The 15,863-nt window shown below is 45.2% G+C and overlaps 1 protein-coding gene across 4 annotated transcripts in view; it reads left to right on the top strand.

Moving 5' to 3' along the window:
• The first annotated feature begins 1,011 nt into the window (after positions 1–1,011).
• The window catches only part of RMC1 (regulator of MON1-CCZ1), a 29,449-nt gene continuing 14,597 nt past the window's right edge, over positions 1,012–15,863 (top strand). Inside the window, exons 1-7 of one of the 4 annotated variants that reach the window (XM_012445019.2) lie at positions 1,012–1,113; positions 2,060–2,136; positions 5,544–5,628; positions 6,559–6,615; positions 7,723–7,809; positions 14,638–14,778; positions 15,087–15,190. In XM_012445019.2, coding sequence (XP_012300442.1) covers positions 1,012–1,113; positions 2,060–2,136; positions 5,544–5,628; positions 6,559–6,615; positions 7,723–7,809; positions 14,638–14,778; positions 15,087–15,190 — 653 coding nt within the window. Of the gene's footprint in view, positions 1,114–2,059; positions 2,137–2,935; positions 3,027–3,689; positions 3,786–5,543; positions 5,629–6,558; positions 6,616–7,722; positions 7,810–14,637; positions 14,779–15,086; positions 15,191–15,863 lie in introns of those variants that run through there. The other 3 variants (XM_064379338.1, XM_064379337.1, XM_064379339.1) reach the window with 3 other exon arrangements.

Here is a 15,863-nt window from a genome sequence, read left to right as displayed (position 1 = left end):
GATGTCCTGTCTTTTCCTACAGGGAAGAAGCCATTAAGATTCCTCTGGGAGAAGTACCCTCTCTGTACCTGGGCCAGAAAATAGCCCTTATCACCAGAGACTGGGAGTTGGGGGCTGCAATGGACCTGAATACACGAACTTCCCAAGTAACCCGTATCTTCCACTAGTTTTACAAACCCCCAGTATTTCTCCTAGTGACTCCCTTAGAAATGTATCGCTCCTAGCCAGGTGCCTTTTGTGCTGTCTTCTTCTCAAATGCGTCATTCTTTGTCTAAAAAGTACAAAAGCATCTTGCTTTGGCCACTTCTTCAGACCTCACTCTCTTTTGAAGATCCCCATGAAAAACTAGTAAAGTGTGTATGCTTTTGTCTTGTTTATCTGCCTCTTGACAATTCGGTTTCTGGCTCCAGCGGAAAAGCCCGCAGAAGCGCTGAGGGGGTTGGAGACCGTCTCCGGCGCCCCCGCACCTGCTCAGTGAGCCTTCGGCCCCTTCTCCCAGACGAAACTCCCAGAGGCGGGAACGCTGCCGCGGGAGGCGCTCGGGAAATTCTCCCTAAAGCAAGGTGGAGCTTTTTCTAGACCGGGGAGGGTCTCACGCTGGGGAACAGGTTGGGGCAGGGGCGACCGAGCCACGCACAGGAACCCGGAGCAGCGTAGGGTTGGCTGCCCAACGGCCCTCGGTCCGCGCTACACCACGCGGGCTTCCGGGTCACGCTGCCGCGCTCCTCCCGCCCTCGGGAAAAGGGGAGGAGCCTCACGCGCCAGGCGGGGCGTGGTTACTCTCGGTGGGCCCCACCGCAGCCAGACTCTGCCCGTTTAAGGGCAGAGGGCCGCGGGTCACGTGGTGGGCGGGGTGGGGGCGTGGCACCAGGAAACCGCGTCCGCGCCGGGCCCAGACCGGCAGCCGCCGCCGCCACTGCCGCCGCCGCAGTCCAGGCTGGGCTCCATCGCGCACTCCGCTCCACGCTGGCGACCGCCCCCGGGGCCTCCGCCGTCACCGCGGCGCCCGCCATGGGCGAGGAGGACTACTACCTGGAGCTGTGCGAGCGGCCGGTACAATTCGAGAAGGCGAACCCTGTCAACTGCGTCTTCTTCGATGAGGCCAACAAGCAGGTCCGGCGAGCCCGCACCTTCCTCTTCCGCGCGGCCCTGCCGGGGTCGTGGACGCGCCGAGGCCGGTCCCGCGCGACCGGGCCGGAGCGTCCCCTTCTGTCCCGTCCCGTCTCAGCGCAGGAGGCGGCGCGCGCTCCTTCCCTGTTGGGTGGGCTCCGCCGAGGGCAGGTGTCCTCGCAGGTGACCCCGGGGCTGGACTCCCGAGCCCTCAGCGCGGACGCAGTGACTCCGTGACCGGTGTCTCAAATGTTGGCGCGCCCGTCTCATCCAGGCTTCTTTTGTTATCTTGGTCATTAGTTATTCTCATAGTTAAGGGTTAGAGGTTGAGATTCTCATTTTCCTTGGAATTTTGTAAAGAGGGAGAAGACTGTACTTCAGGTGCATCAGCCTTAGAACTTGCAACCTCTGGGACTCGACCCGGTGTGGCACGGTGGGCCACAGTCGGAGTGGCAGCCTTTTCGTTCTGTGCTCTTGTTTTTTTTTTTTTTTTTTGAGTCGGAGTTTCACTCTTGTTACCCGGGCTGGAGTGCAATGGCGCGATCTTGGCTCACCGCAACCTCTGCCTCCTGGGTTCAAGCAATTCTTCTGCCTCAGCCTCCCGAGTAGCTGGGACTACAGGCGCACGCCACCATGCCCAGCTAATTTTTGTATTTTTAGTAGAGACGGGGTTTCACCATGTTGACCAGGATGGTCTCGATCTCTTGACCTCGTGATCTACCCTCCTCGGCCTCCCAAAGTGCTGGGATTATAGGCGTGAGCCACCGCGCCCGGCCTCTTGTTTTTTAAAATTCACATGAACAGCCAAATGTCTGTACCTTCGTGTGTGCCGTGTTACTTCCGTTGAACGGAGGGTGGGGTATAGCAAAAATAATCACTTGCGGGTTGGCTTATGAGTTTAGATCCTTTCAGAGTTCAGACTATTAACCTTGCTGCTTTTCCCTCTCAGGTTTTTGCTGTTCGATCTGGTGGAGCTACTGGTGTGGTAGTTAAAGGCCCAGATGATAGGAATCCCATCTCATTTAGGTAACGGTATAGACACTTTCAGATCATTTTATCATGTAAACAGAATAGTGTTTTTCTAATTCAAAAGGTTTTTTTATAATTTTGTCATTGGACTGCCCTAAGAAGTCTGAAGTGTGTGTGTGCTCACATGGAATCCCTGTCTATAGAGAGTCTTGGCGGCACATCCTAGCACCTCTTGACAGAGTGGAATATCTGGAGCAGTTGATTTGGGAGCCAAATACTTCAAAAGTGGGGCACCCACTTCCCGGCACTGGAGATTAACAAGTCAGCTTGATGATGTGCCCATTTCTGGTTTATTCACAGAGGAAGGCCTTCATTTCTTTAGCCCAGGTCTTTCCACAGTGGCAGGTGGAGGAGAATCGTTGTTTTTCAAGTAATAAGAAAATCGTGGCTTCCCCTATATTTAAGGTGACTGCATGGTCCCAGTTCGCACTGTTGAACAGGTGTAATCAGTAGTGGCCCCTTTCACTTTCAGAAGTGTCTCAATTTGGATGATAAACTGTCTGGTCACCTTAGTGCTGGTGTTTACAGAAGGTGAAAGTACAATGTAGGCCTTCAATTCAGTGGTGACTTAAGAAGTTTTACTGTTGTCTTGCATTAATGGGAAACTGTCCCCTCCTCCCCTTTTTTTTTGTTAAGGGAGCCTCCCTGTGCTGCCAAGGCTGGAGTGACAGTGGTGCAATCAATCTCTGCCTCCTGGGTTCAAGTGATTCTCATACCGCTGCCTCCCGAGTAGCTGGGATTACAGGTGCCCACCACCATGCCTGGCTAATTTTTGTATTTTTTTTTTCTTTTTTAGAAACGGGGTTTCACCATGCTAGCCAGGATGGTCTCGATCTCCTGACCTCGTGATCCACCCGCCTCGGCATCCCAAAGTGCTGGGATTACAGGTGTGAGCCACCGTACCCGGCATTTTTGTATTTTTTTGTAGGGATGGGGTTTCACCATGTTGGCCAGGCTGGTATTGAACTCCTGACCTCAAGTGGTCAGCTCACCTCAGCCTCCCAAATTGCTGGGATTACAGGCGTGAGCCACTGCACCTGGCCGGGAAACTGTCTTTGAAGTAGAAAGTGTATTGAGCTTTTTCTTTTATTATCATGCCTTGGGCAAACACTGCAGCCCCTGTGCTAGGCGCCCGGCATGTGAGGACTTTAAATTCGTCTGGCCCCTTGTGGAGAGCTCATAAATTTAGTGTGGGAGACAAATATTATTCACTGTGATAAGTGCTATAATAGAGCTGTGTTCAGAACGTGAGAATGCAGAAGAGATGTGCTGTTTATCTTGGGATGGCCTAGGGAAGACCTCTGCCCAGGAGTGGGAAGGCCTCAGAAGGGAAGCAGCCGTTGAGCAAGGTTTTATTTATTTTATGTTTTATTTTATTTATGTCATGATGGAGTCTCGCTCTGATGCCCATGCTGGAGTGCAGTTGCTGGATCTTGGCTCACTGCAACTTCCGCCTCTCAGGTTCAAGTGATTCTCCTGCCTCAACCTCCCAAGTAGCTGGGATTACAGGCACCTGCCACTAAGTCCTGCTAATTTTTTTGTATTTTTAGTAGAGACGGGATTTCAGCATGTTGACCAGGCTGATTTCGAACTCCCGACCTCAAGTGATCTGCCCACCTTGGCCCCCAACAGTGCTAGGATTACAGGTGTGAGCCGCTGCACCTAGCCTGAGCAAGGTTTTAAAGTATGGACGGGGAGCGAGCATGGTGTTTTGGGGAACTCCGGGTCTGTGTAACTCAAGGTTACATGGGGTGTCTCTACAGGGAAGGGGAAATGGTGTTGGTATGGCCTTTAGCAGGGGCCAGCTTGAACCTTACATATTCCACTATGGAGTTAGAGCTTTATCTTGTTACTGAAACTTGTCAGGTGGGGTATGGGATGATCATGTCAGTATTTGGAAAGATCATTCTGTTCACAGCATGGAGGCTGGCTTAGTTGGGAGCCTATCAGAGTTAGGGATACCATGAAGAGTAGCAGTCAGACGAGCCAGGTATGGTGAAGACCAGAGCTCTGGCGGTCTAAAGTGGCATTACATAGGTGATCAAGGGATACTTTGGAAGATTGGTCCCTGGTAAGACTCGGGGGTTGATTGGGTGTGGAAAAGGAGAGTGAGCCCATGATAATCTAGACTGGGGACTCTGAGAAGTTTATGGAGGGAAGGTACTGAATTTAACTTAAAAAGAGTTTTTAGCCTGGACACAGTGGCTCACGCCTGTAATCCCAGCACTTTGGGAGGTTGAGGCGGGTGGATCACCTGAGGTCAGAAGTTCGAGACCAGCCTGGCCAATATGGTGAAACCCCATCTCTACTAAAAATACAAAAATTAGCCGGATGTGGTGGCACGCACCTGTAATCCCACCTACTTGGGGGCTGTCGTCTGTCTTGTCCTTTTTGTCCTCACTGGGCCGACAGCACGTCTGGGTCTCAGCCCTGGAATCCCTCATAGCCACCTGGAATGGAGGTTTTTGGTGAGGAGTTTCTTTTCCCATTTCCTGATATTTCAAGTAATCACTTGAACCAGAGAGGCAGAGGTTGTAGTGAGCCGAGATTGTGCCACTGCACTCTAGCCTGGGTGACAGAGCAAGACTCTGTCTTAAAAAAAAAAAAAAAAAAGGATTTTTAAAAGCAGCTTTATTGAGGCATGGTTGGCACATAATAAACTGTGCCCACTTAATATTATACAATCTGAGAGTTTTGACACGTGTATACCCATGAAACCATCACCACAATCAAGGCAGTGAGCATGTTCAGACCCCGAAAAGTTTCCTTGAGCCCCTCTGTAATCCATCCCTTGAGTTTGCTTTTTTAAAATGAATTTTTAATTTAAAAAAGTATATATTTGAATAGAGATGGGGTCTCACTGTATTGCCGAGATTGGGAACTCCTGGGATCCTCCTGCTTTGTCCTCTCACAGTGCTGGGATTACAGGTGTAGGCCACTGTGCCCAGCCGAGTTCACTTTTTAACATCTGTCTGAGGCAGTCATGAGACACTGTTCTGGTGCATCACAGGACTGCATAATGAATGAGCTGTGAGATGCACGAATAGATGCTTCTTTCCAGAAGCTTTGCTGTGAGAGAGAAACAGCAGACATGGAGAAGGCTCCTGTGCGGGTCTATAGTTGCTTACGTTAGAACAATTCTCAGGTATCTCAGGTGACACGTATGTGTGATCTCAATTCTTCAATCACTTGTTACCCATAATACTATAAGTTTTCCCAGCAAGTTGTTTCCAGTTGGATTTGGTAGTTTGAAAAGGGGTCCTATTGATGGCTTCAAAACATAATTTTAATTTTAGACTAGAATTTGCTGCCTCCTGAATATAGGTCGTGTCTTTTGTCTTTTCTATAAATGATAGTAGCTAGAATCCATTTATTTAACTACTAACACATTCTTTCTTCTTAAGAATGGATGACAAAGGAGAAGTGAAGTGCATTAAGTTTTCCTTAGAAAATAAGATATTGGCTGTTCAGAGAACCTCAAAGACTGTGGTAAGACCTTTAAAATACAGTATTAAAGGGCATTAGAAATACATTTGGGAGAGAGGGAATTGCAAAATTGCAGTGTTAAAGGAAACTTTATTATCTTCTTGTTTTGAAAGGTGTAGCTATATTGCATTGTATTAGAGCCTTCAGAAATGACAAAGACATTTGACTGGTTTAAAAAATGACTTTAGTGTGATTTTGCAATTAATTAAAACTTTTTTTTGAGCCAGTCTTTCTTTGTTGCCCAGGCGGGAGTGCAGTGATGTGATCTCGGCTCACTCTAGCCTCAATCTCTCAAGCTCAAGTGATCTTCCCACCTCAGTCTCCCTTAAAATTTTTTAAAAAGTAATTTGAAACTTCATGTGTCTTTTGTATTGCTTGAGAGCTAGCAGCATAGAGTATGTGAGGTATATTTTTGGCTACTTTGTGAATTAGCCTTCTCATCTCTGATTTCTGAGTGCTAGATCTGATAGGCGCTGACACTCCAAGTTGGAGCAGCCTACAGCCACTTTAGCGCTTGTAAATATTCATCATTGTCTTTTGAAGAGTAGAGAGAAGGCCGTTAGAAACAGGCAGAATCCTCGACTAGTTTTTTCCATCAGTTTTAAGTGTTAAAGTCTTGGGGAAGCCTTTTATTAAGTGCAGCAACACATTTCTCTGACATCCTTTTGAATTTTCAAAAAGAGTTACTAAACTCTAACTGAATATTTGTATTAACTTAAAAAGAATTGAATCGTAAACCTGATACTGTTAAGGAGACAGATTATCCAAATTGGTCTTTTTATCTTTCCTGTGTTTGGGTTTTTTTCCGTTATTTTCTGGTCACTTTTTAAGTTAATATTTTTTTTCTTGTCTTGTAGTATGTCAACGTAGGTTGGCAGTATGCTGCCTAATCCAAATTTGTGTGTGTGTGTGTGTGTGTGTTTGTTCTTTCAGGATTTTTGTAACTTTATCCCTGATAATTCCCAGCTGGAATACACACAGGAGTGCAAGGTATGGCCCCAGGCCCTTTCTTAGCTGCTGGTGTCAGTGGTGTTGAGCTGGGTTATGTCATGGACAGCGGGGTATTGGGGCCTTGGGAGCACAGACTTGAAGTCAGACTGGGCCTCATGCTGATTCCAAAACTGGAGTCAGGCCGGGTGTTTGCTTCGTGACATAGGACAGTTTTCTAAGTTTGAAAGAGCGGGGAGGGTTCAATGGATGATGCGTGGTGAACACCCAGCAGCACAAGCCCTTGGGGGCTGTCGTCTGTCTTGCCCTTTTTCTCCTCACTGGGCCGCAGCACATCTGGGTCTCAGCCCTGGGGTCCCTCACAGCCACCTGGAATGGAGGTTTTTGGTGAGGAGTTTCTTTTCCTGTTTCCTGATGTTTCCTTTCCTCGATTTGTTGTCTTTGTCTTGTCCTTACTCTTTCTTTCTTCCCCCAGGTGTTGATTCTAATCCACATTAATTAGATTTGCTGGGTGTAGTAAACTAGGCTAGAGGGAGCTGAGCTAAAAGTGGCAGTGTGGCACCCCAGGGGCTTTCTGCATCTTTGTGACTGTTTTGGTAAACGGAGTTCAGGGTGGGCTCTTCAGTGAGGAAAGGCGCATCCCCACCACTGAACTCCTCTCTGCCCTGCTGTGGCCCCATGGGAAGAGGCCCTCAGCCCAGCCCTGCTCAGCCCTGTCTGCCCTCAAGCAAGTTGGGTGTGTGTCTCAGGGTCCTCAACCCATTTTGGTCAACACTCGCTAAAGACCATAGGCCTTTGTACATTTATAATAACAGTTTTTAAAATGTGGGTGACTAAGAATGTCAGCAGTATGGTGATTCCTGGAGGTAGAAGCTGCTATCTGTGAGCTCTGGCCAGTTACCTTTCTACAAAACACAGACTTCCCCTGTTCTGTTTAGTAGAAGGAATTCAGATTCAGGTTCTTGAATGAAGAGTTATGGGCAAAAATCAGAAACATTGTATTTAAAAGAAAATTTGTTTTGTTAATTAGTAAACATTCCAAGGAATTTTCATTAAAGGGTGACAAAGTCCAGAGCATGTTAAGCTTTTGAAGAGAGTTATATATATTTTTTCTTACTAATTAAAAATATTTAAAAAAATTTTTCCTAGACTAAGAATGCCAACATTTTAGGATTCTGCTGGACTAGTTCTACTGAAATTGTCTTCATAACAGATCAAGGAATCGAATTTTACCAGGTATTATGTTTATCATTTATGTTTGTTGGTAAAAGTTCAGTGATAGCAGTCTGGCAGCCTTTTGAATTCAATACTGAATTAAACATTTTTTAGAGATGAAATCTTGCTCTGCTGCCCAGGCTACAGTGCAGTGGCATCATCATGGCTCACTGTAATCTCAAACTCCTGGGGTCAAGCAATCCTCCTGCTTCAGCCTCCTGAGTAGGTGGGCCTACAGGCATGTACCACTATGCCTGGCCAATTTTTAAATTTTTTTATAGAGATGAAGTCTCGCTATGTTGCCCAGGCTGGTTTCAAACTCCTGACCTCAATTCCTGCCTTGGCCTCCCAAAGTGCCAGGATTACAGGCATGAGCTGTGGCACCCAGCTTTAGAGGATTTTATTTCTTTATTTTTCCTAATTGCAAGTAATACATTAAAAAAAAATGGGTTTGGTGCCTCGTGCCTGTAATTCCAGCACTTTGGAAGGTTGAAGTAGGCAGATGGCTTCAGTCCTGGAGTTTGAGACCAGCCAGGGAAATATGACAAAATCTCCTATCTACAAAAAAAATACCAAATATTAGCCAGGCGTGGTGGCGTGTGCCTGTAGTCCCAGCTACTCAGGAGGCTGAAGTGGGAGGATTGCTTGAGCCTGGGAGGTGGGAGGTTGCATGAGCCAAGATCACACCACTGTACTCCAGCCTGGATGACAGTGAAACCCCATCTCAAAAAAAAAAAACAAACTCCATTAAAAAGTGGGCAAAGACCACGTGTAGTGTTTCATGCCTGTAATCACAGCACATTGGGAGGCTGCAGCGGGTGGATCACCTGAGGTCACGAGTTTGAGACCAGCCTGGACAGCATAGCAAAACCCTGTCTCTATTAAAAATGCAAAAATTAGCCAGGTATGGTGGCAGCACCTGTAATCCCAGCTACTAGGGTGGCTGAGGTGGGAGAATTGCTTTAACCCAAGAGGTAGAGGTTGCAGTGAGCTGAGATGGTGCCACTGCACTCCAGCCTGGGCAACAGAACAAGACTCCGTCTCAAAAAAAAAAAAGGTGGGCAAAGGACATGAACAGACACATTTCAAAAGAAGACATATATGTGACCAACAAGCATATAAAAAAGCTCAACATCACTGATCATTAGAGAAATGGAAATCAAAACCACAGTGAGATACCATCTCATACCAGTCAGCATGGCTACTATCAAAAAGTCGAAGAATAATAGATGCTGGCGAGTTTGTGGAGATAAGGGAACCCTCATGCACTGTTGCTGGGAGCGTAAATTAGTTCAACTGTTGCGGAAAACAGTATGGCGATTCCTCAAAGAGCTAAAAGCAGTGTCGTTTGACCTAGCAGTCCCATTACTGGGTATATACGCAGAGGAATATACGTTATTCTGCCATAAAGACACATGCACATGAATGTTCATTGCAGCACTGTTCACAATATCAAAGACGTGGAATCAGCCTAAATGCCCATCAATGACAGATTGGATAAAGAAAATGTGGTACATATATACCATGGAATACTATGCAGCCATAAAAATGAACAAGATTATGTTTTTTTGTGGGAACGTGGATGGAGATGGAGGCCATCATCCTTAGCGAACTAACAGGAACAGAAAACCAAATACCGCATGTTCTCACTTCTAAGTGGGAACTAGATGATAAGAACTTATGAACTACAAAGAAGGAAACAACAGACACTGGGGTCTACTTGGGCAGGGAAGGTGGGAGGAGGGAGAGGAATAGAAAAGATAACTATTGGGTACTGGACTTAATACCTGGGTGATGATAAAATAATCTGTACCACAAACCCCCGTGACGTGAGTTTACCTATGTAACAAACCTTCACATCTACCCCTGAACCTAAAATAAAAGCTTAAAAAAAACCCCAAAAAACAACAGAAAACATTCAAACCTTGCAAGGTATATGATACGGAAAGCAAAAGCTCCCTATAATCCCTATAAATAATTATTCTGAACTGTTTGGTACATATTCCTCCATTTTTTTTTCTTTTGAGACAGAGTTTTTGCTCTTGTTGCCCAGGCTGGAGTGCAATGGCACGATCTTGGCTCACTGTAACCTCTGCCTCCTAGGTTCAAGTGATTCCCGTGCCTCAACCTCCCGTGTAGCTAGGATTACAGGCATGCATCACCATGCCTGGCTAATTTTGTATTTTTGGTAGAGACGGGGTTTCTCCATGTTGGTCAGGCTAGTCTTGAACTCCCGACCTCAGGTGATCCACCCACCTCGGCCTCCCAAAGTGCTGGGATTACAGGCGGGAGCAACTCCATCTGGCAGTTTTTTAAAATAAATGCATAGAAACTTCTTTTTAACGAAAAGGGGAATGTTGTATATAAACTTTGGCAGCTGTTTTTTTTTTTTTTTTGTCCAAAGTGTATCTTGGACATCTTTCTATATTTTATTCTGCCTGGCTGGTGTTCCACTGTATGGATGGACTTCAGTCTAACCATTTTCTTGTTATTGGACATTGGCTGGTTTTCCCTTTTTTGTGATTACAAATAACCCTTCGGTAACATGCTTGTACACGCTTCTTTCTGTTCTTGGGTGAGGCAGTTCTTAGAGGAGAAATTGCAGTATAGGTGTGAACATCTGAAAAGCTAAACTGATATCACTACATTTCTTCTAGACATGTGCATTTTCACTAGCAATATAGGAATTTCTGCTTTTTGTACCTTTGGGAGAGCTGGATATTATCAGTCTATAGACATTTGCCTATCTGAGACGTAGAAAGACTTTATTTGAGAAAGAATTTCACTCTGTCTCCTGGGCTGGAGTGCAGTGGTACAATCTTGGCTCATGGCAACCTCCACCTCCTGGGTTCAAGTGATTCTCTTGCCTCAGCCTCCCAAGTAGCTGGGACTGCAGGTGCACACCACCACGCCTGGCTAATTTTTGTATTTTTAGTGGAGGTGGAGTTTCACTATGTTGGCTGGACTGGTCTTAAACTCCTGGCCTCAAATGATCCATCCATCTTGGCCTCCCAAAGTGTTGGGATTACAGGTGTGAGCCACCGTGCCCAGCCAAAAGACATTTTAATTTGCCTTTTACATTACTAGGGAAGTAAGTATCTTTTCATTTGTATATTGTCCATTTGTATTTCCTTTTGTGAATTGCCTCTTAAAATTTTTTTATTTTGTAATAATTATTTTGAGACAGGATCTTTCTCTCTCACCTAGGCTGGAGTACAGTGGTACAGTCACAGCTCACTGCAGCCTCGACCTCCTAGCCTCAAGTAGTCCTCCCACCTCAGCCTCCTGAGTAGCTGGAACCACAGGTGTGTGCCAGCATGCTCAACCAATTTTTTTTTTCCTTTTTTGTTTGTAGAGATGAGGTCTTGCCATGTTGCCTAGACTGGTCTTGAACTCCTAGGCTCAAGCCATTCTCCCTCCATGGCCTCCCAAAGTGCTGGGATTTATGGGCATGAGCTCCTGTGTGTGGCCAATAAAGCGTTTTTTACTGTGGTTAAAAAAAAAAAAAAAGCATATAACATTTATCATCTTTTTAAGTGTACAGTTCAGTAGTGTTAGGTATATTCATTCACACTGTTATGAAATAGCTCCAGAACCTTTTTCATCTTGGGAAACCGAAACTGTATCCAGTAAACAACTCCCCTTATCCCTTCCCCCCAGCCCCAACAATCTCTATTTTACTTTCTGTTTTAATGAATTTGACTACTTGTTTTTTTTTGAGGTGGAGTCTCACTCTGTCGCCCAGGCTGGAGTGCATTGGTGTGATCTTGGCTCATGGCAACCTCTGCCTCCTGGGTTCAAGCTATTCTCCTGTCTCAGCCTCCCAAGTAGCTGGGATTACAGGTGTGCACCACCACACCTGGGTAATTTTTGTATTTTTGGTAGAGATGGGGTTTCACCATGTTGGCCAGGCTAGTCTTCGACTCCTGACTTCAGGTGATCTGCCCACCTCAGCCTCCCAAAGTGCTGGGATTACAGGTGTGAGCCACCATGCCCAACTGAATATAACTACTTTTTATACTTCATATAAGTGAAGTTATACAGTATTTGTCCCTTTGTAATCGGCTTATTTCATCTACCATAATGTCCTCAAGGTTCCCCCATACCAAAGCATGTGATAGGGTTTCCTTTATATGGCTGATAATACTCCATTGTGTGTATACACCACATTTGTCTTCTCCATTCATCTGTTGAGGGACATTTAGGTTGCTTCCACCTCTTGGCCATTGTGAATAGTGATGGTTCACTTTTATTTATTTATTTATTTAATTTATTTATTAATTTCCCACTGCATTCCTAGAGGAAATAGTGCTGGTTCAATATGGGTATGCAGATATCTCTTCAAGATCCTGTTTTCAGTTTTTTTAGATTTATACCCAGAGTGGGATTGCTGGAACAGATGGTAGGTCTCTTTCTTAATTTCCGAGGGAACTGCTATACTGTTTTCCATAGCAGTTACACCATTTTGCAATCCCTCCAAGTGTGCAAGGGTCCCACTTTCTCCATATCCTCAGCAACACTTGCTATTTTTTTTTTTTTTTTGATAGTAGCCATCCTAATTGTTGTTTTGATTTGTGTTCTTTGTTGATTAGTGATGTTGAGCAGTTTGGTGTGTGTGTGTTGGCCACTTTGTGTATCATCTTTGGAGAAATGACTGATTCAGGTCATTGTGCCTATGTTTTGGTTTTTTTTTTAAGACGCCGGCTCAATGCAACCTCTGTCTCCCAGGTTCAAGTGATTCTCCTGCCTCAGCCTCCCAAATAACTGGGATTACAGGCATGCGCCACCACGCCTGTCTAATTTTGTATTTTTTGTAGAGTCGGGGTTTCTCCATGTTGGTCAGGCTGGTCTTGAACTCCTGACCTCAGGTGGTCTGCCTGCTTCAGCCTCCCAAAGTGCTGGGATTACAGGTGTGAGCCACTGTGCCTGGCATTGTGCTGTTTTTAAAATCAAATTATTATTTGTTGAATTACATTTTTTTATGTATTCTGATATTAACACCTTAGCAATATGATTTGCATGTATTTTCTCTGGATCTGGAGGTTGCCTTGCCACTCTGTGGATTGTGTCCTTTGATGCACCTGCCTGTTTCTTTTCATCTGTTCCAGCTTCCTGACCTATTGAGTGTGCTGCTGAGATCTCTAAGTTGAACTAATTTAGGGGATGTTAAGAGTTCTTTCAGGTTTTAATTTTGTTGACCTAATGAAAGCAATATAATTTAGAATGTATGGATAGAGAAAATACACCTGTGTGTTAATGCCATGGTGCTTTGCTGTAAGTTCATCATCAAAATCTTAGCAATGACTGGGCTGGCATGGTGACTCATGCCTGTAATCCCAGCACTTTGGGAGGCAGAGGTGAGCAGATCATCTGAGGTCAGGAGTTTGAGACCAGCCTGGCCAACATAGTGAAACCCCATCTCTAGTAAAAACACAAAAATGAGCCACGTGTGTGGTGGGCACCTGTAATACCAGCTGCTCGGGAGGCTGAGGCAGAAGAATCTGTTGAACCTTTGAGGTGGAGGTTGCAGTGAGCTGAGATTGTGTCATTGTACTCCAGTCTGGGTGACAAGAACAAAACTCTGTCTCAAAAAAAAAAAAATCTTTGTAATGACCAACAGGAGAACTTTAAACTTTAGACAAATTCCATACACACAGAAATAGAATTTTGTGCATGTGATTGCATGGAAAGGGTGGCTTGCTTTATGGAGGAGTTTCTTATGGTAATCATTTAAAAGTCTTTCTGTTCTCTGCAGTGGGAAAGCTTACCTTAAAGTTACCTAGGTGGTCTTCAGATCTTCAGAAAAAAGTTAAAAAGAAAGAAGACTCTAGCACATCCTAATTATTATAGTTATGAAGAAGTTCACAGCTCCTGCCTCTGACCTGCACAGCAGTTCTTCAGTGCAGTGTACCATGAGCATCAGTGTCTTGGGGGCTCTATACAGTGTTCCGTAGTATCAGAGTATTTAGAGCATATTTAAAATGTGCCTTGATTATAAAGCTCTGCATTTGTATGCAGTCTTATGAACACATACTGCTAGAAAAAGGGAGCTCCTCCCAGGCCCGGTGTAGACTGGAGATTAGATGGAGGCCAAGCAGAAGGCAGATCTGCTGTGGGCTGGAAGGTGGCTGACTTAATACACAGGGTCCTGGAGGTGTTGATTTCTTTTGGCCGTTTCCTGGACGAAGGAGAATTTTATTGTGTCTTGCTCTCAGTTATATGGTGCCCAAGCATGTGGAGGCACAGACATGGATTTTGGAAGAAAACAGCCTGCACAGGCTATAATTACTTTGTTAAGGGGCAGATTTGCTAACCCACACTTGGAGGCTTGTTTCTCATCTGGCTAATAGGGCCAGTGATGCCCACCTCTCAGTTGTGGCAAAGAGTAAATGAGTTAGGTTCTGTAAAGCACCAAGCATAGGGCTGGTTAAGTAGTAACATAAGAATGTTCATCTCCTTTAGTGGGTTTCTTCTGCTTTTTATTCTCAGAGTGCACTGTAAGAATCTCATGACAGTTTGCTGTTTGTTTATTTATTATATTTTGAGACTGAGTCTCACTCTCTCACCCAGGCTGGAGTGTGATGCTGTGATCTCAGCGCATTGCAACCTCCGCCTCCCGGGTTCAAACAATTCTCGTGCCTCAGCCTCCTGAGTAGCTGGGATTACAGGTGTGTACCACCACACCCAGCTAACTTTTGTATTTTTAGTAGAGATGAGGTTTCACCATTTTGTCCAAGCTAGTCTAGAACTCCTTACCTCAGGTGATCCACCCACCTCTGCCTCCCAAAGTGCTGGGAGTAGTTTGCTGTTTTTTTAAATGAAGATCCTGTTTCTTAAACATTGCTTCAGGTATTACCGGAGAAACGGAGCCTGAAACTCTTGAAGAGCCACAATCTCAATGTGAATTGGTACATGTACTGCCCCGAGAGTGCTGTAATCTTGCTGTCTACGACGGTCCTGGAGAATGTCCTGCAGCCTTTTCACTTTAGGGTAAGAGGAATCCTCTCCTGAAAACACCACCTTTCACCTCTTGTCCCCTGTTCCTATAGCATTCTAATGTGTCAAGCAGTTTAGGGACAGTTTCCTCCAACCGTAATGTCACAACTCTGACCACTAGAGGGCAGTCTGTGCACCCTTCAGCTCCTGGAGCCATTCTATGCTATGCAGGCAGAGGCTGTGAGAGGCCTCAGGGGATGGTGCAAAGGATGAAATCTGTTTATCTTTGTTGGTTTTACAAAGGGAATGGTGAAACAAGGGTTTTAATACGTTTTTCCTAAAACTTTTTTCCCCCTAAACAGGCTGGCACTATGTCGAAGCTGCCCAAATTTGAGATTGAATTACCAGCTGCACCTAAGTCAACGAAACCCAGCCTTTCTGAAAGAGACATTGCAATGGCCACCATGTACGTCTGTGTCAGAGAGAATTCCGTCCTGTGATTGCTTTCAGTAATATAAATAATAGAAGAAGTATGTTACAAGCCTCACAGTGATTCCCTGACCCGTACAACACATAAGGAGGACTCCCCTTATCCTGGGTATTCAGTATCTAGATTCTGTGAACATAGCCTGCAGTCTTTTTGGCATTCTTTCTGATTTGATCAGCTTTGTGATGCTAAGGAATTCCTTTACTTTTCTAGCCTGATAAAACAAGAACACCAACCAATTTATTTCTTAGTATCTTTTAGAATTTATTTTTTTCTTTTGAGACAGTGTTTCACTCTGTCATGCAGGCTGGAGTGCAGTGGCGCAGTCTCGGCTCACTGCAGCCTCTGCTTCCCAGGCTCAAGCGATTCTCCTGCTTCAGCCTTCCAAGTAGCTGGGACTATAGGCATGTGCCACTTTGTCTGGCTAATTTTTGTATTTTTGGTAGAGACAAGGTTTCGCCATGTTGGGCAGGCTGGTCTCGAACTTCTGACCTCAGGTGACCCACCTGCCTTGGCCTCCCAAATTATAGGCATGAGCCACTGTGTCTGGCCAAGTTTTTTTTTTTAAAGCTAAGTTAAATCATAATTGTTCTAAATAAGAAAATAGATTAAGATATTTATGTAACAAACATGGAACTGAATTACTTATATA

Source organism: Aotus nancymaae, unplaced genomic scaffold (genome assembly GCF_030222135.1).
Source record: "Aotus nancymaae isolate 86718 unplaced genomic scaffold, 86718_ANA_hifiasm-v0.15.2.pri h1tg000020l, whole genome shotgun sequence".
NCBI classification, from domain to species: Eukaryota; Metazoa; Chordata; class Mammalia; order Primates; family Aotidae; genus Aotus; species Aotus nancymaae.
Note: the sequence above shows the minus strand (reverse complement) of the source record. Positions and strands in the feature narration are given on the sequence as shown.